The sequence below is a fragment of the Ascidia mentula genome, chromosome 7, assembly GCF_947561715.1.
Source record: "Ascidia mentula chromosome 7, kaAscMent1.1, whole genome shotgun sequence".
Taxonomy (NCBI): Eukaryota; Metazoa; Chordata; class Ascidiacea; order Phlebobranchia; family Ascidiidae; genus Ascidia; species Ascidia mentula.
The window spans coordinates 17591716-17616783 of NC_138572.1; the positions used below are offsets into that span (position 1 = coordinate 17591716).

Here is a 25068-nt window from a genome sequence, read left to right on the forward strand (position 1 = left end):
TCACAGCTCTAATATTCTTGGCGATCACAATTCTTGCTGCAATATTTACGTTTTGTTGTTACATTTGTTACTATTCCACATAAATATTACGCCAAGAGATGTTAACATTAATTGCTCAAAAATATTTTCAATGTTCGTCATAAAAATGCTTGACCACAAAGAATGGACGCAGCCAGAAACATTGGCTACCTTAACCACACATAGTTTCATTAAACTAGGATTCCGCAGGTTAAACATTAGGTCTTAAACTCGCTGTTTTTGTTTTTTATAAGAGAAAAAAAAAGTCGGTCCATAAAGTAACGTTTTTATTGTGTCAGAAGAACAGACATTAAATTTGACAAAACGATTGTAACATGTCTGTGAAATTTTAAATATTTTTTAACGAAAACATTTTGAAGAGATAAAACTAACCGCTAGTTTGTACCAAACGATAGTAGACGTCCTGCCAAGAATTTTACAACATCGTGTGCATTAAATCATACTTATCCATGTTATCCATGATACACAGGTTGATGTACAAGCCATGTGAGAGGGGGATTTTAGGGGGTGTTTTTAACTTTTTTCAAAGAAGTTTTGTAGTTGGCAGAATATATTTCCCTCTCCCGATAGTTTGTATTGGTTTCATGGAACATTTCCAACATCATAACATCATATTTACAAGTAAACGATCACCCAGCAACACGATAAGTTCATATCCGTTGTTAAACACACTGATTTCATCCCCATTATGTTCCAACTTCATCATATTTCACCTCATACGATGGTTGGTATTTTACACGCCACAAATAAATGTTTCTCCAATTCGATAGAAAACAAAATATAGTGGGGAAGTCACTGGAAGCAAGAAGAATCCCCGCATCATTTTGTCCAAAATGATTCTACCCAAGTTGATGTCAAACGTTCCAACACTCACACATAATAAGAGTGTTTATGTGTTGGATGACGAGTCGGACCAACTCATCACGTGAGTCATACCATGCTACATAAAATGATTACTCACAAAATACAACTGAAAAGCATGACCGGGCATTAATAGAGACAAGGAAACAAAAAATGTCACTGGAAATATCAATTTTGTGTTCGAATTACTCTGCCATCACAAATAGAATTCTACACATGGAATGTATGGAGTCGGTTCGGTCAATTCGATGTCAGAAAAAACTACTTCATATTTTGCACAAAACCAAACCCAAGGTTTATTTACAGAGCAGTTTCTGCTTCAACCACATGTAAGTTTTGTCGGTTAGCAACCACAACCACAATTTCCTGTCGCTCTTCCTGTGGTTGAGGTCTGAAAACGGCACGTAGGCCATCACGGACTCTATCATAAAGCAGTTTCGGTGCGTTGGAGTAGATGAGGGGATTTAGAGAGCTGTTGATTGGGAGTAGGATGATTGCTGACACAGCGTACATCACTGGAGGCATAGGGACTCCACCGAAGTTTACAAATGCCATGATGGAAATTGGAACCCAGCAGAGAAAATCGGTAATTATCAGTCGGAGGATTTTCTTTTGCACTTCTGCCGAAACAAACAGCATAAATGGAATAATATGTTTGCAAATACAAATGCGGTTACCTTTGTTTTGTCTTGCCGCCCTGCCATCTCTTGGTCTCTCGTTCACTTGCCTGGCACTGGCAGTTGTTTTCTTGTATATCCAAAAATATGTAATTGCCACAAACAAGACAGCCAGAAAGTTAAGAGTAATAATAGCGATTGAATATCCCCATGCCTTGTTGTTGGTCTTTACATAAAGTTTGCTGATGCAAACGCTGCTGCTGCTGTAATATCTACACAAAAACAATTTCGAGGAGATAAAATTGAAGATTTTGCTCGTATAAAAACGAACCCCAAATATCCAGAAATATCAAATAGCTCAGTGTAATTGTAATCCTCAAGAATATCCAGAAAATCCATCCAGGAATTAGCATCATTCACTCGCATGAGGGCAGTGTTGAGTACTTGGGAATCGTTGCTTGTGAAGTTGTGTTGGAAAGTTACAAATCGATCCAAGAAGTTATTCATGCCTGTATACGCAGCGCCAGTGTCATTCGAAACTGGTTTCACCACCAACATTAACGACAATTTCTTTCTAGAGAAGTCGACTGCAACATTGTCAAAAAACGGATTCTCATTCATCCAAGCTTTGGTTTCGAACAAATGTTGAAGTTGAGTTGTGAGTGGAATAAAAGCAATTGCAAACGAGAATACCCACGAGAGCATAATGGAAAGGATGACAGTTTTCAATTCCGGTTTCAAGGATGCATCGAGTGGCTGAAACAAAAGAGAACATTCACGTGTTTTCATTAAAAACATTAAGTTTGCAAGCTCGTTGGTTCTTTCAAATCGAGGGATGGGGAACATAGTTGTCCGTTCGAATCCCATCGGAATGGAAATTGCTCCTTCTTTCTCTGCCCTTTAGTTCCCAAATTGGACAAAACTGTGTCATTTTAACAATATTCGTTTTAGTTTCGTTTCTCACGTCAGTCTTAGATTCTAGCGATATCTGTGAGTGTGAAAATAAATAGGTTTCTGGAGATAAAAGATTTCCAGAGAGAAAGTTGTCGTAAAATTTTGGAAAGGGTCGTCACCGGTTCAACGAAGTTGGCAATAGCTGACTTAACCAAATACAATTGTTTCACTTACGTTTTTCACAGCATACAATCGGAATATGGTCAACAGAACCATTGTAAACACCGATGTTTCGCTTGAAAGCAAAACCAATACCCCCATTGTAGTGCAACTTCCGCTTGATCTTCAAATAAGGTCTTTGGCACTATAATTTCCAGAGTATTTGACACCAGCGGCTCCCAGCATGATCAGATAAACTCCCATGAGTAGATCGGAAACGGATAGATTCAAAACGAGCAGATGGTTTGCACGAAATGCAGCAGATTGTGATTCTGTCGTCGTCAACGTTTTACCTTCCATCACCATGACAACCTTAAAACAAATTGAAGGAATATAACACGTGTTCTTATTGTGCAACCAAGACTAAACAAACTTAGTATAAGAATTCAATGAAACTAGCAGAAGTTTCATTGAATTCTTAATACTAAATAGGAGATTGGTGTCGCTGATTAGTAAACAATGCCAACCAGAGGGCTAGATTCGGAAAAAACTAAGGGAACAGTATTAACTTAGTATAATTTACCAAATTTCCGGCAATGGCGAGCATCCCCATTATCCACACAATGATTCGTAGAAATGGGTTTGCAATCAACTCGTATCGTGATGAAAATATGTTTTCGTTGATCACTTTTGTGTTTGTTGGGTCTGACCAATCAGAGCAGTCGCCCACTCCATTGAATTTCTATGTGAAGTAAATTAAAGAAAACTTTGTAGTTAAGTTGGTCATATTGGCGTCTGTAAACAGCACAATGCGAATTTACTGTTTTGTGTGTAATTGGTGAACAACGGAACTATGGAAATTGGACAAAAAATGTGTACTGCAATATACATGTGTAGTTTTGTGTACATCGAAGGCGTGTGACGCGCTAATTGGATAGAAAACTGGCGCCAAAAATCAAAAATAATTGGTAAACTGGCAGTTCTCATCTGGTGGCAAACGTTGAGGTGTGCTTGTGTGGTTAAGTGTAAAGAACATGATTTTTGCATTGAGTCGCATTTTATTCTTTGGTATTCGTCCTTTTAACATTGGGTGTTTCAAAAATTGAATTCATATTGACGTCACTTTATTTAATTATGAAAGTATCCACCTCTGTACTCTGCTCCCAACTTTTGTTTTGACGGAGAGCCGTTAGTGCAGGGTGAACTGAGCGTTTACCATTGTTGAGGTTTGGAAATTAAGCGCCAAAAAACGGATAAAGGGTCTTTCTAAATCGGTCCTAAAACTTCCATACCCGCCCTCCCAATAACTATAGTCCGAATTCGGGATCGATGAATTAATTTCGGTCAAAATAGTAACATGCACGGAATTAAAACATCTTTCCTACCGGAAACAAAATTTAAATATTGTTAACATGTGTTTACCTTCTCCTTCTTAACGAACAATGGATCTTTGTTTTCGCAAAAAAACCTTTGTGCAATTTATTTCGTCATTTTGATCATCGCAGTTAATTGTGAGGTCACAAACATCCGATTCGTTGACAGAAATCTGTCACAAAAATCTGGGAAATACTTAAACTGTCTTTGTGATTAACTGTGTGCGAAAGATTCAACAAAGGACATTATGACAAACAATACTGAACAACAGACACCGATACCTATTTGCATTTTATAGTTAAAATACAGCTTTGAAGTGATTTTACTCTAACTCTTGCAATTGAGGTGTCTTTAATTTTTTGTGGATTTGTTGACAAGAAATGACTTTACTTTGGCTCCGTTTAACGTTGGACAGTAGAATCGTCCTTCCTTTGTGCACAATTCTTCTGGATATTCGTCACTTTCATCCTTGCAATCGATGATACCGTCGCACTATTTGGACATAGGAATATTGAGAAGTCCGTCTTTTGTGTCGCAGTGTTTCCGATGTTTGCAAAGTTGAGGATCTTCATCGTGGTCGAAGTATCGATCTGTCTCATCATTATAGATATTATCACCACAATCCTGCCTCCCATCGCACAGTTGTTTGTTGTCGAACCTCACCCAATTCCACCCATTCTATGTAAAACACATCACGTGGTTCCTGGTATGTTTTTATGCGAACAATTTGTTGCTCATACTGGAAGGAATATTTTGGTTATTATTCTAAATGAATCTTTTATTAGTTATTGCAAGGCTTGTCAGGATTTCGTGGCTGTTGCATAAGGTTTTCGTTCGCGAATAAAAAACTAAAAGACATAGGCCAATTTGGTTTTCACTGCTCGTTTTGTAGTGGCATCTAGTATTTGTGTGCAAAAATTTCAAGTCGCTTAATATAAAAATGTTCAAATCACAGGCGGACAACTCTCAAAATTACTTAATTCCAGCCAACCTTAGCCACCATAGTGCCAAACAGTAGTTGATGGCAAGAAGAATTAACTTCAAACAAAAAATCTTGTTGCTGCACGTTTGATGCTACGTTACGATAAACGCAATTTTTATTGATATTTACACTGACAGTTCGTCCTGCCAAGAATTTTACAACAACTTGTTTGCATTAAACCGTACTTATCCATGTTATCCATGATACACAGGTATATGTACAAGGCATGTGAAAGTTGGTTTTCAACATTTTTCGGTGAAGTTTTGTCGTTGACAGAATATATTTCCCTCTCCCCATAGTTTGTATTGGTTTCATGGAACATTTCCAGCATCATAACATCATATTTACAAGTAAACGATCACCCAGCAACACAATAAGTTCATATCCGTCGTTAAACACACTGATTTCATCCCCATTATGTCCCAGCTTTATCATGTTTCATCTCATACGTTGTATGGTTGGTACTTTGCACGTCACAAATGCACTCAAATGTTTCTCCAATTCGATAGAAAACAAAATAAAGTGGGGAAGTCACTGGAAGCAAGGGGAATCCCCGCATCATTGTAATATCTAAAATGAATCTACCCAAGTTGATGTCAAGCGTTCCAACACTCACACATGATAACAGTGTCCATGTGTTGGATGCCGACTCCGACCAACTCATCACGTGACTCATACCATGCTACATAAAATGATTACTCACATAATACAACTAAAAAGCATGACCGGGCATTAATAGAGACAAGGAAACCAAAGATGTAATTTGAAATATCAATTTTGTGTTGGAATTATTCTGCCATCACAAATAGGTTTCCACACATGAAAGGTAAGCGTATGGAGTCGGTTCTGTCAATTCGATGTCAGAAAAAGCACCTCATATTTTGCACAAAACCGAACCCAAGGTTTATTTACAGAGCAGTTTCTGCTTCAACCACATGTAAGTTTTGTCCTTTGGCAACCACAACCACATTTTCCTGTTGCTCTTCCTGTGGTTGAGGCCTGAAAACGGCACGTAGGCCATCCTGGACTTTATCATAAAGCAGTTTTGGTGCGTTGGAGTAGATGAGGGGATTTAGAGAGCTGTTGATGGGGAGTAGGATGATTGCTGACACAGCGTACATCACTGGAGGCATAGGGAATCCTCCGAAGTTCACAAATGCCATGATTGAAATTGGAACCCAGCAGAGAAAATCGGTAATTATCAGTCGGAGGATTTTCTTTTGCATTTCTGCCCAAAAAACAGCATTAATGGAATAATATGTTTGCAAATACGAATGCAGTTACCTTTGTTTTGTCTTGCCACCCTGCCATCTCTTGGTCTCTCGTTCACTTGCCTGGCACTGGCAGTTGTCTTCTTGTAAATCCACAAATACGTAATTGCCACGAACATGAAGGCCAGGTAGTTAAGAGTAATAATGGCAATGGAATATCCCCATGCCTTGTCGTTGGTCGTTACATAAAGTTTGCTGATGCAAACGCTGCTGCTGCTGTAATATCTACACATAGATCATTTTGGGGCGATAAAATTGAAGATTTTGCGATTATAAAAACGAACCCCAAATATCCAGAAATATCAAATAACTCAGTGTAATTGTAATCCTCAAGAATATCCATAAAATCCATCCAGGAATTAGCATCATTTACTCGCATGAGGGCAGTATTGAGTGCTTGGGAATCGTTGCTTGTGAAGTTGTGTTGGAAAGTTACAAATCGATCCAAGAATTTATTCATGCCTGTATACGCAGCGCCAGTGTCATTCGAAACTGGTTTCACCACCAACATCTACGACAAAATCTTACCAGAGAAGTCGACTGCAACATTGTCAAAAAACGGATTCTCATTCATCCAAGCTTTGGTTTCAAACAAATGTTGAAGTTGAGTTGTGAGTGGAATAAAAGCAATTGCAAACGAGAATGCCCAGGAGAGGATAATGGAAAAGATGACAGTTTTCAATTTCGGTTTCAAGGATGCATCGAGCGGCTGAAACAAAAGAGAATGTTAACGTATTTTTCATTAAAAGCAATAAGTTTGCAAGCTTGGTGGTTATTTCAAATCGAGGGATGGGGAACATAGTTGTCAGTTCGAATCCCATCGAACAGGAAACATAGTTCCCAAATTGTGAAAAACTGCGCCATTTAACAATATTCGTTTTAGTTTCGTTTTTCATGTCAGGTTTAGATTCTAGCGATATCTGTGAGAGTGATAATAAATAGGTTCCGAAGATAAAAGATTTCCAGAGAATAGATTGTCATAAAATTTTGGAAAGGCCGTCACCGGTTCAACAAAGTTGGCAATAGCTGATTTAATCAAATATAATTATTTCACTTACGTTTTTCACAGCATACAGTCGGAATATGGTCAACAGAACCATTGTGAACACCGATGTTTCGCTTGAAAGCAAAACCAATACCCCCATTGTGGTGCAACTTCCGCTTGATCTCCAAATAAGGTCATCGGCACAATAATTTCCGGAGTATCTGACACCAGCGGCTCCCAGCATGATCAGATAAACTCCCATGAGTAGATCGGAAACGGATAGATTCAAAACGAGTAGATGGTTTGTGCGAAATGCAGCAGATTGTGATTCTGTCGTCGCCAACGTTTTACCTTCCATCACCATGACAACCTTAAAACAAATTAAAGGAATATAACACGTGTTCTTATTGTGCAACCAAGACTAAACAAACTTAATTTTATTTACCAAATTTCCGGCAATGGCGAGCATCCCCATTATCCACACAATGGCTCGGAGAAATGGGTTTGCAATCAACTCGTATCGTGATGAAAATATGTTTTCGTTGATCACTTTTGTATTTGTTGGGCACTCGTCTGACCAATCAGAGCAGTCGCCGACTCCATTGAATTTCTATGTGGAGTAAATTAAAGAAAACTTTGTAGTTAATTTGATCACATTGGCGTCTGTAAACAGCACAATGCGAAATTACTGTTTTGTATGTAATTGGTGAACAACGGAACTATAGAAATTGGACAAAAAATGTGTACTGCAATATACATGTGTAGTTTTGTGTACGTGGAAGTCGTGTGACGCGCTAATTGGCCAGAAATCTGGCGACAAATGTAAGTAATAATTGGTAAACTGGCAGTTCTCATCTGGTGGCAAACGTTGAGGTGTGCTTGTTTCGTTAGGTCTAAAGAACATGATTTATGCGGTGGGTCGCACTTTATTCTTTAGTGTTCGTCCTTTTAACATTGGACGCTTTTAAAGTTTCTTTCATATTGACGTCATTTTGTTTAATTATGAAAGTAGCCGCCTCTGTAGTTCGGCTCCTAACTTTTGTTTTGTCGGTGAATCGTTAGTGCAGAGTGAACAGAGCGTTTACCATAGTTGGGGTTGGGAAATTAAGCGCTAAAAAACGTAGAAAATGTCTTTCTAAATCGGTCCTAAATCTTCTATACCCGCCCTCCCAATAAGTTTAGTGCGAATTCGGGTTCGCTGAATTAATTTCGGTCAAAATAGTAACATGCACGGAATCAAAACATCTTTGCAACAGGACAAAAATATTGTCAACATGTGTTTACCTTCTCTTTCTTAACGAACAATGGATCTTTGTTTTCGCAATAAAACCTTCCGTCCTTTGTGCAGTTTATTTCGTCACTTTGATCATCGCAGTTAATTGTGAGGTCACAAACATCCAATGCGTTGACAGAAATCTGTCACAAGAATGTGTAGAATACTTAAACAGTCTTTGTGCCTAACTGTGTGCGAAACATTCAACAAAGGGCTTTATGACAAACAATACTGAACAACAGACACCGATACCTATTTGTCTTTTATAGTTAATATACAGCTTGAAGTGATTTTACTCTAACTCTTCCAATTAGGGTGTCATTAATTTTTTGTGGTTTTGTTGACAAGAAATAACTTTACTTTGGCTCCATTTAACGTTGGACAGTAGAATCTTCCTTCCTTTGTGCAGTTTTGTTCCGGATATTCGTCACTTTCATCCTTGCAATCGATAAAACCGTCGCATACTTTGGACATAGGAATATTGAGTCCGACTTTTGTGTCGCAGTATTTCCGATGTTTGCAAAGTTGAGGATCTTCATCGTGGTCAAAGTATTGACGTGTGTCATAATTGCGGATGTGACCATCGCAATCCTGCCTCCCATCGCACAGTTGTTTGTTGTCGAGCCTCCTCCCCCACCCATCCTGTGCAAAACACATCACGTGGTTTCTGGTATGTTTTTGTGCGAACAATTTGTTGCTCATACTGGAAGGAATATTTGTTAGTTAATATTTTAAATAAATCATTTATTAGTTATTGTAAGGCTTGTCAGGATTTCGAGGCTTTTCAATGAGGTTTTGTCATTGGTAAGTTTTGAAACAGAATTCTCTGCCACAAAATCCGTGAATCCGGTGGCGACAATCCAGCAGTCACCTAAAACTTTTTGCTTGTGTGGCGTAAAAGACACATGACACACAGCACTAATTCTTGTCTTAATGCTTTTTTTGTTCACCCGCGTTGTTTATTTAAATCACTGTTCATTACATATATGCTCACATCACATCGTACTTTTGTTTATGTTTCCATCTTTTCTGACACTTTATTTTTGCACTTTATTCGTTTTTCTATGTTTGCCACGTCGTCCCGTAACGCCCCATTAATTTCATGAAAAACCGTTGATTGGTTAATTTACAATTTGGTTTTTACTGAGTATATGCACGTTTTACCGTCATTTTAGCCTGTTCATTAAAGGAAAGCCTATTTAGCGAGAGAGACTTTAGCTTCCAAATTTAGCCATTAATTTCATGAAAAACCGTTGATTGGTTAATTTACAATTTGGTTTTTACTGAGTATATGCACGTTTTACCGTCATTTTAGCCTGTTCATTAAAGGAAAGCCTATTTAGCGAGAGAGACTTTAGCTTCCAAATTGAGCCATTAATTTCATGAAAAACCGTTGATTGGTTAATTTACCGGTGCGAGGAGGTGCTTTGGGTACGATCGAGTTAGTTTCGAAATGGGCGTGGTGCTGTACTGAGAGTGAGTGTGGGAAAACGAAAAGAGTATCGATGGTATTGGTTTTTACTGAGTATATGCACGTTTTACCGTCATTTTAGCCTGTTCATTAAAGGAAAGCCTATTTAGCGAGAGAGACTTTAGCTTCCAAATTGAGCCATTAATTTCATGAAAAACCGTTGATTGGTTAATTTAACGGTGCGAGGAGGTGCTTTGGGTACGATCGAGTTAGTTTCGAGATGGGCGTGGTGCTGTACTGAGAGTGAGTGTGGAAAAACGAAAAGAGTATCGATGGTATTGGTTTTTACTGAGTATATGCACGTTTTACCGTCATTTTAGCCTGTTCATTAAAGGAAAGCCTATTTAGCGAGAGAGACTTTAGCTTCCAAATTGAGCCATTAATTTCATGAAAAACCGTTGATTGGTTAATTTAACGGTGCGAGGAGGTGCTTTGGGTACGATCGAGTTAGTTTCGAAATGGGCGTGGTGCTGTACTGAGAGTGAGTGTGGAAAAACGAAAAGAGTATCGATGGTATTGGTTTTTACTGAGTATATGCACGTTTTACCGTCATTTTAGCCTGTTCATTAAAGGAAAGCCTATTTAGCGAGAGAGACTTTAGCTTCCAAATTGAGCCATTAATTTCATGAAAAACCGTTGATTGGTTAATTTAACGGTGCGAGGAGGTGCTTTGGGTACGATCGAGTTAGTTTCGAAATGGGCGTGGTGCTGTACTGAGAGTGAGTGTGGGAAAACGGATGGAGTATCGATGGTATTGGTTTTTACTGAGTATATGCACGTTTTACCGTCATTTTAGCCTGTTCATTAAAGGAAAGCCTATTTAGCGAGAGAGACTTTAGCTTCCAAATTGAGCCATTAATTTCATGAAAAACCGTTGATTGGTTAATTTAACGGTGCGAGGAGGTGCTTCTGGTACGATCGAGTTAGTTTCGAAATGGGCGTGGTGCTGTACTGAGAGTGAGTGTGGGAAAACGAAAAGAGTATCGATGGTATTGGTTTTTACTGAGTATATGCACGTTTTACCGTCATTTTAGCCTGTTCATTAAAGGAAAGCCTATTTAGCGAGAGAGACTTTAGCTTCCAAATTGAGCCATTAATTTCATGAAAAACCGTTGATTGGTTAATTTAACGGTGCGAGGAGGTGCTTTGGGTACGATCGAGTTAGTTTCGAGATGGGTGTCGTGCTGTACTGAGAGTGAGTGTGGAAAAACGAAAAGAGTATCGATGGTATTGGTTTTTACTGAGTATATGCACGTTTTACCGTCATTTTAGCCTGTTCATTAAAGGAAAGCCTATTTAGCGAGAGAGACTTTAGCTTCCAAATTGAGCCATTAATTTCATGAAAAACCGTTGATTGGTTAATTTAACGGTGCGAGGAGGTGCTTTGGGTACGATCGAGTTAGTTTCGAAATGGGCGTGGTGCTGTACTGAGAGTGAGTGTGGGAAAACGGATGGAGTATCGATGGTATTGGTTTTTACTGAGTATATGCACGTTTTACCGTCATTTTAGCCTGTTCATTAAAGGAAAGCCTATTTAGCGAGAGAGACTTTAGCTTCCAAATTGAGCCATTAATTTCATGAAAAACCGTTGATTGGTTAATTTAACGGTGCGAGGAGGTGCTTTGAGTACGATCGAGTTAGTTTCGAAATGGGCGTGGTGCTGTACTGAGAGTGAGTGTGGGAAAACGGATGGAGTATCGATGGTATTGGTTTTTACTGAGTATATGCACGTTTTACCGTCATTTTAGCCTGTTCATTAAAGGAAAGCCTATTTAGCGAGAGAGACTTTAGCTTCCAAATTGAGCCATTAATTTCATGAAAAACCGTTGATTGGTTAATTTAACGGTGCGAGGAGGTGCTTTGGGTACGATCGAGTTAGTTTCGAAATGGGCGTGGTGCTGTACTGAGAGTGAGTGTGGGAAAACGGATGGAGTATCGATGGTATTGGTTTTTACTGAGTATATGCACGTTTTACCGTCATTTTAGCCTGTTCATTAAAGGAAAGCCTATTTAGCGAGAGAGACTTTAGCTTCCAAATTGAGCCATTAATTTCATGAAAAACCGTTGATTGGTTAATTTAACGGTGCGAGGAGGTGCTTTGGGTACGATCGAGTTAGTTTCGAAATGGGCGTGGTGCTGTACTGAGAGTGAGTGTGGGAAAACGGATGGAGTATCGATGGTATTGGTTTTTACTGAGTATATGCACGTTTTACCGTCATTTTAGCCTGTTCATTAAAGGAAAGCCTATTTAGCGAGAGAGACTTTAGCTTCCAAATTGAGCCATTAATTTCATGAAAAACCGTTGATTGGTTAATTTAACGGTGCGAGGAGGTGCTTTGAGTACGATCGAGTTAGTTTCGAAATGGGCGTGGTGCTGTACTGAGAGTGAGTGTGGGAAAACGGATGGAGTATCGATGGTATTGGTTTTTACTGAGTATATGCACGTTTTACCGTCATTTTAGCCTGTTCATTAAAGGAAAGCCTATTTAGCGAGAGAGACTTTAGCTTCCAAATTGAGCCATTAATTTCATGAAAAACCGTTGATTGGTTAATTTAACGGTGCGAGGAGGTGCTTTGGGTACGATCGAGTTAGTTTCGAAATGGGCGTGGTGCTGTACTGAGAGTGAGTGTGGGAAAACGGATGGAGTATCGATGGTATTGGTTTTTACTGAGTATATGCACGTTTTACCGTCATTTTAGCCTGTTCATTAAAGGAAAGCCTATTTAGCGAGAGAGACTTTAGCTTCCAAATTGAGCCATTAATTTCATGAAAAACAGTTGATTGGTTAATTTAACGGTGCGAGGAGGTGCTTTGAGTACGATCGAGTTAGTTTCGAAATGGGCGTGGTGCTGTACTGAGAGTGAGTGTGGGAAAACGGATGGAGTATCGATGGTATTGGTTTTTACTGAGTATATGCACGTTTTACCGTCATTTTAGCCTGTTCATTAAAGGAAAGCCTATTTAGCGAGAGAGACTTTAGCTTCCAAATTGAGCCATTAATTTCATGAAAAACCGTTGATTGGTTAATTTAACGGTGCGAGGAGGTGCTTTGGGTACGATCGAGTTAGTTTCGAAATGGGCGTGGTGCTGTACTGAGAGTGAGTGTGGAAAAACGAAAAGAGTATCGATGGTATTGGTTTTTACTGAGTATATGCACGTTTTACCGTCATTTTAGCCTGTTCATTAAAGGAAAGCCTATTTAGCGAGAGAGACTTTAGCTTCCAAATTGAGCCATTAATTTCATGAAAAACCGTTGATTGGTTAATTTAACGGTGCGAGGAGGTGCTTTGGGTACGATCGAGTTAGTTTCGAAATGGGCGTGGTGCTGTACTGAGAGTGAGTGTGGAAAAACGAAAAGAGTATCGATGGTATTGGTTTTTACTGAGTATATGCACGTTTTACCGTCATTTTAGCCTGTTCATTAAAGGAAAGCCTATTTAGCGAGAGAGACTTTAGCTTCCATATTTAGCCATTAATTTCATGAAAAACCGTTGATTGGTTAATTTACCGGTGCGAGGAGGTGCTTTGGGTACGATCGAGTTAGTTTCGAAATGGGCGTGGTGCTGTACTGAGAGTGAGTGTGGAAAAACGAAAAGAGTATCGATGGTATTGGTTTTTACTGAGTATATGCACGTTTTACCGTCATTTTAGCCTGTTCATTAAAGGAAAGCCTATTTAGCGAGAGAGACTTTAGCTTCCAAATTGAGCCATTAATTTCATGAAAAACCGTTGATTGGTTAATTTAACGGTGCGAGGAGGTGCTTTGGGTACGATCGAGTTAGTTTCGAAATGGGCGTGGTGCTGTACTGAGAGTGAGTGTGGGAAAACGAAAAGAGTATCGATGGTATTGGTTTTTACTGAGTATATGCACGTTTTACTGTCGTTTTAGCCTGTTCATTAAAGGAAAGCCTATTTAGCGAGAGAGACTTTAGCTTTCAAATTGAGCCATTAATTTCATGAAAAACCGTTGATTGGTTAATTTAACGGTGCGAGGAGGTGCTTTGGGTACGATCGAGTTAGTATCGAAATGGGCGTGGTGCTGTACTGAGAGTGAGTGTGGGAAAACGGATGGAGTATCGATGGTATTGGTTTTTACTGAGTATATGCACGTTTTACCGTCATTTTAGCCTGTTCATTAAAGGAAAGCCTATTTAGCGAGAGAGACTTTAGCTTCCAAATTGAGCCATTAATTTCATGAAAAACCGTTGATTGGTTAATTTAACGGTGCGAGGAGGTGCTTTGGGTACGATCGAGTTAGTATCGAAATGGGCGTGGTGCTGTACTGAGAGTGAGTGTGGGAAAACGGATGGAGTATCGATGGTATTGGTTTTTACTGAGTATATGCACGTTTTACCGTCATTTTAGCCTGTTCATTAAAGGAAAGCCTATTTAGCGAGAGAGACTTTAGCTTCCAAATTGAGCCATTAATTTCATGAAAAACCGTTGATTGGTTAATTTAACGGTGCGAGGAGGTGCTTTGAGTACGATCGAGTTAGTTTCGAAATGGGCGTGGTGCTGTACTGAGAGTGAGTGTGGAAAAACGAAAAGAGTATCGATGGTATTGGTTTTTACTGAGTATATGCACGTTTTATCGTCGTTTTAGCCTGTTCATTAAAGGAAAGCCTATTTAGCGAGAGAGACTTTAGCTTCCAAATTGAGCCATTAATTTCATGAAAAACCGTTGATTGGTTAATTTAACGGTGCGGGGAGGTGCTTTGAGTACGATCGAGTTAGTTTCGAAATGGGCGTGGTGCTGTACTGAGAGTGAGTGTGGAAAAACGAAAAGAGTATCGATGGTATTGGTTTTTACTGAGTATATGCACGTTTTACCGTCATTTTAGCCTGTTCATTAAAGGAAAGCCTATTTAGCGAGAGAGACTTTAGCTTCCAAATTGAGCCATTAATTTCATGAAAAACCGTTGATTGGTTAATTTACAATTTGGTTTTTACTGAGTATATGCACGTTTTACCGTCATTTTAGCCTGTTCATTAAAGGAAAGCCTATTTAGCGAGAGAGACTTTAGCTTCCAAATTGAGCCATTAATTTCATGAAAAACCGTTGATTGGTTAATTTAACGGTGCGAGGAGGTGCTTTGGGTACGATCGAGTTAGTTTCGAAATGGGCGTGGTGCTGTACTAAGAGGGTGTGTGGAAAAACGAAAGGATTATCGATGGTATTGGTTTTTACTGAGTATATGCACGTTTTACCGTCGTTTTAGCCTGTTCATTAAAGAGAAGCCCATTTAGCGAACCAGCGTGAGAGACTTTGACTTTAGTGGTGATCCGTTACTGCAGGGTCCGGGCCGAGGTAGGAAATAAATCCGTGAAACTTGCAAACTCAATTTGTCAGGTAACAGTGCCCATGTAGGACACCTAGAAACGTCCACCAAAACACTAACAGCAACAAACGTCATGATAGCAAACTTGTTCCGGATTTTTATACCTGGGAATGTGATCACTATGTGATTGTCATGCATTACAAGATGTTTATTTCTCAAAAGTTTTGTTAAAGTTTTTACATCAACCAGGTAAAAAACAAAGAAAATAGCAAAATAAGCTTGACGAACAAATACAATTTGTGACAAAAGCGAGAATTAAATTTCAAACGTGTGGAATGTGACAACGAAATTGACTTTTCACGCGACTCCTCTTTCATACTCTCGCCGTGGTCGCAGTACTTTAAGTACCCACAAAAGTCTGCCTCTTATTTTTGTGGCAATTGTTAAACATGTAGGTATCACAAATCTGTACTACATGCCGTGGTTTAGTGCAACACAAATACCACATAAATTCCACGCATGTCAACTTTGTGCATAAAACGTCTGGAGAACTCGGTACAAGGACGAGTTCCAACTGTTAACGACCTTGAAGGTTTTTGTTTAGTAAAGTAATAGGATTTTGTAAATAATTATTATCACGTATAATTAAAGTCTTGTTCGAATTTTTGCAAAATAAACTTTGGAATTATTTTTTTAATGTTTCTAAATGAGCAATCTTACATGCGAAGCCAGTTTTACTAGCCACTATATCCCGTAGTTGGTTTTAAACAATAGGATGGAATTCCAAACTCCTAGCTTTTGAGATTAAGGTAGATTACAAACAACAAATATACAATGTGTCAAAGAGAGCGAACAATCTTCCATGATGATAAGGAATCTGATTGAAAATATCTATGAGGTAATAACTCGCGATAAAAGTATTCATACAAATCCGTAACGATATTACGAGGATCTTTGACGGCTACGACAGTGAAGTTCGGTATTACGAAGTGACTCAACCTCATGAGACACCGGGTTCGTACATAGTCCGTGAAAATAATGGCAAAGTGAGATGCGACGGAAGTCATATCCACCCTAGAGCAGCCGAACACAACGCGCTTCGACGGAATTAATTGAACCGTGGGTTTTGTAGCAACGAAATAGGTGTAGTGTGGTTATTGTGATGATGTCAGTGAATGTTGCCCACCGGTATATAACAACGTCTGTACAACGTAATCTTTCTACATGCAACAGTGTTTGAAGTGATCGCGATGGCGCCACATACTAGAACATTTTGAAGTGGAATAAATGGATGATCTCAGTGCTGTGACATTGTCGTATCTAACACAAACATCTTCGAGACACAGGTATCCATGTAATTGCGCAGTGTGACGTTCTTTGATCATATAAGAATAAAGAATCGTATTAAAAAATCATTTCATTGTGCTTCGTGTATTAGTTCGCTTTGAAACAAGTGAAATTGCAAAACCACAACATTGGTTGTAACTCGCTTCATGTCTCTGAGTGTTGGTTTGTTCCACAGTAGTTTAGAAAACTACAGAAACCAAACCATGAAGGTAACAATTATTCATGTTATTAACGAAATAAGTCAGAAATCTTTGTGAGTTCGTGTAATAATTACGTTCGACTGCGTAAACTTTGGTGCAAACGTTTGTTTAAACTGGAGTTTGTCCAGCAAGTGAGTAAGTACATTGTGTTGGTAAGAACCTACAAATGTACGTAAACATCTAAACCATTTTCATTGCTTATCATATGATTATTGTGACACGGGGCCTGACGGCACTATTGGTTGAGCTTGCTTGGCCGTAGTGTTTCCACCTTGTTTGCTACGTAAGGTTGCACCTAGTTTGGTGCCCAACGGATGACGGTGACTGTATAGTCACCACAAAGTGGAAGTCTTTGCTTGGCCGTTTGGTCAGCAAAGTCGTCTGACAGTCACACCAGCTGCACTGATGAGACCTTTTAGGTCGAAACAGTGGCCATCTGTCTGCAGCTTATACACAAATTCATATTATTGGCTCCACATTGGTTATCATATGATTATTGTGACACGGGGCCTGACGGCACTATTGGTTGAGCTTGCTTGGCCGTAGTGTTTCCACCTTGTTTGCTCCGTAAGGTTGCACCTAGTTTGGTGCCCAACGGATGACGGTGACTGTATAGTCACCACAAAGTGGAAGTCTTTGCTTGGCCGTTTTGTCAGCAAAGTCGTCTGACAGTCACACCAGCTGCACTGATGAGACCTTTTAAGTCGAAACAGTGGCCATCTGTCTGCAGCTTATACACATTTTCATTATTGTCTGGTAAACTTATTTCCGACTAAACAAAAAGTTGTGTATTCTCACTTACCCAACACGACCACTCCCCCTGTATGTAGTTGGTTGTTGTTGTTGTTGAGCAGTCGTTCTTCACTTCCTCATCAGCACTGAAAATATTTGACTGTTTTGTGTTTATTTTATAAATAAAATCTCAAATTGAGTGCAGATGATATTTACTTGCGACTCATGTAGTAATTAAACAAACATTTTTGAAACCCATTTATGGGAATTCAGCTCAGAACTGACCAAAAATTACGAAAGGAAGTTTAACCTCAAAATACCTGCTGCACTCCACTGAAGCAACAATGCCTCACACTGGATTTGTTCTCTTGTGATAACATCAATAGTATGTCAAGAAATACAAACAATACCAAACATTCGCTTTAACCTAATTGATTTCAAAACACGGTAGCTGAGGAACACAAAGATATTGAAACCACTTTAACCCAACAAATAAAACTGTCAACTTGGTACAAAGCAAATTTCCAATGCTTGGTCGCCCATTATTGAAACACTGTTACGTCACAAAGGTTGGTGGCTTGTTGTGCCTAGATATGCGATGACTTGCATTCAAAGTCTTTTTCGACTACAAATACTTTGTAATCAAGGCCCAAAACGTCTTTATGATGTCATAACAGTAAAGGCCCGTTTACACTACAGACAATTCCGTGTTTGTTTTATTATGCGCGCGTGCTGGGATGGGATGTGCCGGTCTGTGCTAGGATGTGCTCGCTTTTGCTCGACGAGCATAAATTCGGGCACAGTTGGGCACATTTCAGCGCACATTGATGCGAAAGTGCAGCGCGACTGCCTAAAAATGTAGGACGTATATTATTTTGGTTTGTGGTTGTATGTAACACAAGTACATGCCTTAAGTATGTAACACAGTACATGCCTTAAGTATGTAACACAAGTACATGCCTTAAGTATGTAACACAGTACATGCCTTAAGTATGGAACACAGTACATGCCTTTTCTTGAAGAATATGTACAGCCAATAGCAACAACCTCAATTTTTACCTATAATAACGCTGGCGGGGCCTAGAAATGCAAGGCAAGAATCCTTAAAAATTATCAACGTAACTTGTCACTTGCATTTGTCGGTTTCGTGTTCGATTATTTCAGTAGTGTAAACACCGTGTGAGCCAGAATGTGCTGTGCCGTTCCAAACTGTGTTCGTGTGTAAACGGGCCATTAAGGAATGTGTATTTTTCCTGCAGCGGCGAAACACATCCTTAACACCTGCATTAGTTTATGAGTCGTGCCAATGAAAACAAGTCATGTAGTATTTACAGACACTTAACACATCTTACACAATTGCAAGTCATAGATTTCTGGTGACGCATTGGATGTCAGTGGTTTCAATCCAAAGAATAAACTAATGCTTTATCACTTACTAATGAAATTTGGCACAATCTTTGGTTTTCCCACTTTGACAAAAACATTCATCACTTTTATCGGGACAGTCGGTGACGTCATCACACACATTTGACCTTGAGATAATCATTGGGTCATTTGTACATTGAAAACATGAACGATGATTAAATGTCTGAGAACTTCGAATGTCTCTGCAAATGAAGTCCATTATTTTTGAATGAGAACTGATGATGTTTTTAGCGAAACATGTTTTCTTTACAATAAACTGCGTTTGACACGAGGTTATTTATATGTAACATTACAAGTCCATTCTGTCTTATCTTAACTGGAAGATACGTTCAACCAACCACAACGTTTCATCAGTACCTGGCATCTCCATTCTCCGAGGTGTAACACAAATCAGATTTATCATCACAATCGGCAATACCGTCCCATAGAAACATTTGCGGAAGATTGCAATTCCTGCCATTCCGAACACATTTGAATCCATGTCCATTATTCCAGTGTTGGAAAGCTGGACAGTCATTGCAAGGATCGCCATCACAAACAGTCGAACGTTTCCAACAAGCTGAATTCGGACACTGGAAGTTGGAGGGGCAGAGGTACTCACATGGGGAATTCCCTAAACAATGAGCGAGCTTGTCGCACATTTCATTTTTTGAGTTACAGGAAATGTTGGTTTGATCCAATGTGTTGTAACAGACTCCATCATTGTCGAAACAATTGCAACGTGGTTTTGAACTAAATAAAATTGATAGTTTATTTGCATCAACGAAATAAAGGTCTTTTCAAACCTACCCGAAATACACTTCCTTGTTCTTAATGCATTGCTCATGGAATTTTCCATTACAACCGCATTCATCACTCATATCAGGGCAATCTACGACGTCATCACAAACACTTGACCTTGAGATGATCATTGAGTCATTTTTACATTGGAAACACAATCCTTCTTTCATGGACGATGTATTACGAATGTCTCTGCAATAACAAATTTGTTTACAGAAGCAATATTTTACCACAAGCAAGCAGTTATCGCCGTTCTTTTTAACATCTATAGCCATAAAACCACTAAGCTCATTTCACAAAAACTATATTCATGTTTGCAAATGTTTCAGTTTTTTCGTTTTCACTGCAATAGGAAGAGTGACGCCGAATAATGGTAAGATGATCAGGAGCACAGAGGTAGAGGTTAGTCTGGAGCAGTGCTGGCAAGTACGCATATGCAAAATGCAATCAAAGACGAAATACCTGACATCTCCATTCTCTGAGGCGTAACACAAATCAGATTTATCATCACAATCGGCAATGCCATCCCATAGAAACATCTGCGGAAGATTGCAATTCCTGCCATTCCGAACACATTTGAATCCATGTCCATTATTCCAGTGTTGGAAAGCTGGGCAGTCATTGCAAGGATCGGCATCACAAACAGTCGAACGGGACTGGAAGTGGGTGGGGCAGAAGTCACACAGCTTTTTTCCAACACATTGGATCATTCCTTTGCAAAACTCCTCCACTCTTAGGGCGCATACTTTGTTGAAACCGTAGCCGTCAAACTTGTTGTCGCAACTGTAACAAAGTAATGTATTACGTCATATAACAATAGTTTCGGGAGATTTGCGTTTGTAAATGTTGAAACATGAAGAGTCGTCATGACTTTTATCCGGTAAATGTTAAGTGTGGTTTGAAATAAACTAGATTAATGCCAACTAATCATGCACGATTGCGCATGCAAATGTGTGAATAACAATACACAATCTACGACTTCACAATAATTTCGCGTAACATCTGTTGAAAAAAACTAATAGAAAGCAAATTGGAGACAATGTCATAAATTCTGTGAGCTGTAAACAGTTGACCTCTGTTTTGTACTATAAGGTCTCATCAGTGTAGCTTGGTGCGACTGTTGTAGACGATCATGCCGACCATCGGGCAGGCAAATACTTCTACATTGTGGTGACTATACAGCCACCGTCAACCGTTGGGCACCAAATTAGGTGCATCCATACGGAGAAAACAAGGTGGAAGAAAACAATTGCAATCAGCAGGTAATTATTCTTGTCTAGAACTCTGCCAAGCAATAGTAAATTTATCAAGTCCCTCTCGAAGTTGTGAAGATTTTTATTTTACGTGTAACTTTTCCGATTTCTCGTTTAATCTGTTCTGATAGACTTACTAAAGCCACTCTGTCCAAAGCCAGTACAGCCCTTGTCTGTGCTGCTGTTGTTTTGAGAGGAGAGTTGAGATGCCAGTGGCCAGCCCGTGCGCTATTTGAGTCGTACAAGAAACTACGTAATCAACTACATTGAGGCAGTTTTCCAGCTTCGTGTTTCGGCCGGTGGTGTGAAAGAGGTTGATTATCCGTTTGCAACAGACGGCAACCTTGACGTTGAAGCTTGCTTTATTCATGAGCTATAAAAACGAACTTTTTAAATTCATGAAAGTATCTCCGATGACCACAATGTGTACGGTGGCAAGAGATTGGTGATAATGCAAGCATCAGTTCTCGCCCCAAATTCTATTCCCGAGCTCTTGCTAGTTGGAAAAAAACAATACAGTTGAGGTGTTGCAAGAAGGGATACGACAGACGCCCGACTGGTATCCCATCCTGGGTTCAAATCCCGGGGAGATACCTCCACAATTCCAGTGGTTCCTACTGAAGCATCCACGCAACCAGTTGCCACATCCACCCCAAAGTCAACCATGCGGGACGACGGCATTATAGAAATGCGGTCCCACAAACGGAAGAAAACATCGTACTGCCGCACTACATACGTAACATCAGGCAAGCATCTTAAAAGTCTATGTGGCAAAGTAATTTCAAAATACCGTGTCACGACTGGGCTTCGGATGAAACCCATCCCGTTGTAACCACGCAGACTGAGAGTGTTTGTTGATTAGTTGAACATGTGGCACATGTTATATTCTAATGCCCGATGCGAAGGTTGTGTGTAATATATGAGGCAATAATACTAAATGAATTCAATACAACCCGTTTTTAATCAGCCAATATCTTGTACTTTTGTTATAGTTTTTGACAATGGCGCCTACTTCGTACATGCTTGTGTGCATTTAGAACTTCCGGCACCATCTTCATAATCTCGGTGCCTCTGCAGGGATTGGTTGTTATGACGCGGTCAACATCCCCCTCTTTACTGACCTCTCACTTCTCTCTGCTTTAAACAATATTACAAACCCCGCATACTGGAAATACACTCTTGAACTCACTTCTGCACACACACTTGGAATCTTTACACACCTATTTCACGTCTGCCCATCCATGCAGCTCTTGCTAACTCTGGTAAACAAAAACCCTCAACGCACTTCTCCTTAACTTTCCCAAAACTCCCACAACCTAACACACCCTACGCCACAACCCTTGCAGCCCTTCTGAACACCTCTATGTTGCCATATCATTTCGAGACCCGTAACTGTATCCGCAATGACCTCCGCCCTTTGAACAGAATCCCCAACACCTAATCCAGTCACTTAAACATTCCATAAACTTTAGGCTCGCAATCCAGCGGAACAGGGACAACACCTTTCCTTAATGCGTCCTGGCTGATGTCAAACATTCTATAAATATAAATTAATCAACGTTCTCTTCACCCCATTCTTACATCAGCAAAACTTAATCCTGTGCCATTACCTGTTTTTTTTTGTTCTTCACGTTTAACATAACTTCCTCTTTCTGGCGTCTTTTTTCCAATCTCTTTAATCTTCTGCCATATTTTTTTTCCATTTAATATTATGTAACATGGGTTTAATTCATATTATTGGCTCCACTTCGCTTGCATGCAAGATAAGCAAATCCTGACAAAATTATCAACAAAAAACGTTTTGCAAATTTGCCATCAATCCAAGCAACCATTTTAAGTTTCTGGCTTTACTCCCACCATTAAAAACTCTTTTTTTACCACGACGGGATGCGAACCCAGAATATTCCGGCCACGATCAGACTTTCTTCTTGGTATGGAGAGGTGGCCAACTTGTCAGCGAAAGCAATCGAGCTTTTGAATAATCGACTCACATGCGACGGGAATATTTTGAAGGTGGTCGAATTTTGGGAAAGTTCCTGTATATTTTCGCAGAACCATGTTTGCTGCTTGAGTTCGTGTTGGGCAGAAAACCTACATGGGTTTCTGCGACGTCGCATTTAAGGTAGTTTGCGTAGTTGTGTTGGATTACCGAAGAATTAAAGTGCGCATTTCACAAACAAAAGCTTTTACGTCGGTACGTGCGCCAGGTACTGAATTTACAAGAAAGTAGATCAGAATAACATTAAATACGTGCCTGTTGTAAGTATACACTTTTCGTGCGCTATATGTGGTAATAATGCCACGTGTTACGGAACAATGCGCCACGTGTTTGGTAACAATGCTCAATTTAAAAACAATGTGTTAAACAGGCGAACATGAAACTTTTAGTTTTCTCGGTAAATTATGCAAAAAGATTGACGATTACGTTTATTTAAAATTTAATTCAACGCAAACTGTGATGCGATCGGCGTGTTGACCACCCCTGATATAAGCCTTTGCTTATCTTAGATTAACCCTTTGCGCCACCCACTGGGTAAAAGTCATTTCTTACCTCGACAATATTATTGTTGCGTGGGAGTGTTTCGCAATCAACAATTTCCTTTCAATATCGAAGCAAAAACACTTCTGAATGCATGGGGTTTTGAAACTGTCTCCGAATTTAATACAAATTATTCCAAATTGGTTATTTCAAGTAAGACAAACCCTGATAACATCGTCTATTGGTTGGTCTGAACTAATACAACGAATGTAGGGAACATATTTAAGTGCTTTCACCTCATGTAAGGACTGGTGAGGTTTTCAGGATAAGTGGGAAAGTTGTCCGGTTTCTCATCACTTCCGTCCCTGCAACCTCGGAAACTAGTACCATCACAAAACCACGCAGCCCACACCTCCCTCCCATCATCGCAAGCGAACCCTGCACAAAACACATGAACGTAAATCGATTTGAAATCCATAGAAATCTTTAAAACTAAACAATATATCAAATTAATCGAAAGTTTTTAATTTCAATGTGATTAGTAAATCAAATCTGGATCAAAAAAACCAAAGGCCCCTGGCAGGCTGTCGATCGCACACCGTATCAAATAAATCGATCTGAGCTGTCTGAAGATCGCTGTGTTTGGATTTTAATACATTATTAAGTTTTTAATTTGTAACAAAATACTTACTTTCGCCATTTTTATAAAGTTTATACTGTGCTGAAGCAATTGTGATGAAGGAGAGCAGGATTCCAACCACCTTCAACCAATACCTGATAAAAACACAAAGAGTTTATATCTTGCAATGATATATTTCTCTAACTCAGGGAAATGACGTCATCAATGATTTTAGTGGACTTTTACAAACTTTATGTCCAAGAAACGCTGCAAGGTTATTTAAGTTAACTTGTAGCCTCCAAAATGGCTTTTATATCAACTGTCGTCACTTTTTCAACTATATGTCTGATATAAATACTTTAAACCACGTTTAGTTAACTCCAGCCGATCCGTCGTGTTTCCAGCACATAAAAAGGCTCGGCAAATATTATAAGCAACCGTTTATGAACAGATGTCAGATTGTGACCTGGTATAATTTTTGCGCGATATGAACGGACCAAAATTTCGTCCCGTACTCACAGTGCCGAAGCGTGAGACACCGGGCAAGAGACTAATTAATTATTCACTTTGATTCACATTCTAAGCCGAGTTTAACCTAACTCAACATACCTTGGTCCCAGCCATGATAAGACTTTGCAGAGAAATAACAACATTAAATGGTTGAAAATATCCGCGCTTGGTTTGACCAGGGAGAATATTTATTTTTATTATTATCGCGCAAAATGTAGGCTTATTTATGGTTTTTCCGAGAAAAATGTGGCTATTTATTAACTTGGAGATAATTTAAATAGCTCACAAACCTTGCTCCCATTTTTGGTCTGGGGTCAACACGACGGAACCTGCACTGATTCGTCTTAAATCCACCCTCTGATCAACCAACGACTTCTGCAAAGCCAACGACTTTATGATATAAGGTTTGTTGACATAGATTTATTGCAGCCAAACTACACATACCTGTATAAGATTGAAAAGTTTGTTTGCAAATAAGCTGGCCCAAATCACAGCAAAATATCCTAACTCTGTAACA

At 39.4% G+C, this 25068-nt stretch overlaps 1 protein-coding gene across 1 annotated transcript; it reads right to left on the minus strand.

Annotated features, from left to right (window-relative positions):
- Positions 1-18920: 18920 nt before the first annotated feature.
- Positions 18921-24852, minus strand: LOC145909720 (uncharacterized). Its single transcript, XM_082997075.1, has 7 exons — positions 24842-24852; positions 24114-24196; positions 23719-23860; positions 20153-20473; positions 19700-19882; positions 19268-19642; positions 18921-19092 (listed from the first exon to the last, which is right to left on the minus strand). Exons 1-7 carry the CDS (start codon positions 24850-24852, stop codon positions 18921-18923), a joined length of 1287 nt encoding a protein of 428 aa, XP_082853201.1.
- Between the last annotated feature and the right edge of the window lie 216 nt (positions 24853-25068).

Excerpts from the sequence above, each read along its gene's own strand:
- LOC145909720 (XM_082997075.1), bottom strand. Across the intron at positions 20,474-23,718 it reads CTCACCAGTCCTTACATGAG|TTGCGACAACAAGTTTGACG; the intron begins GTGAAAGCACTT and ends ACTTTGTTACAG. Across the intron at positions 19,093-19,267 it reads TCGGAGAATGGAGATGCCAG|AGACATTCGAAGTTCTCAGA; the intron begins GTACTGATGAAA and ends CTTCATTTGCAG.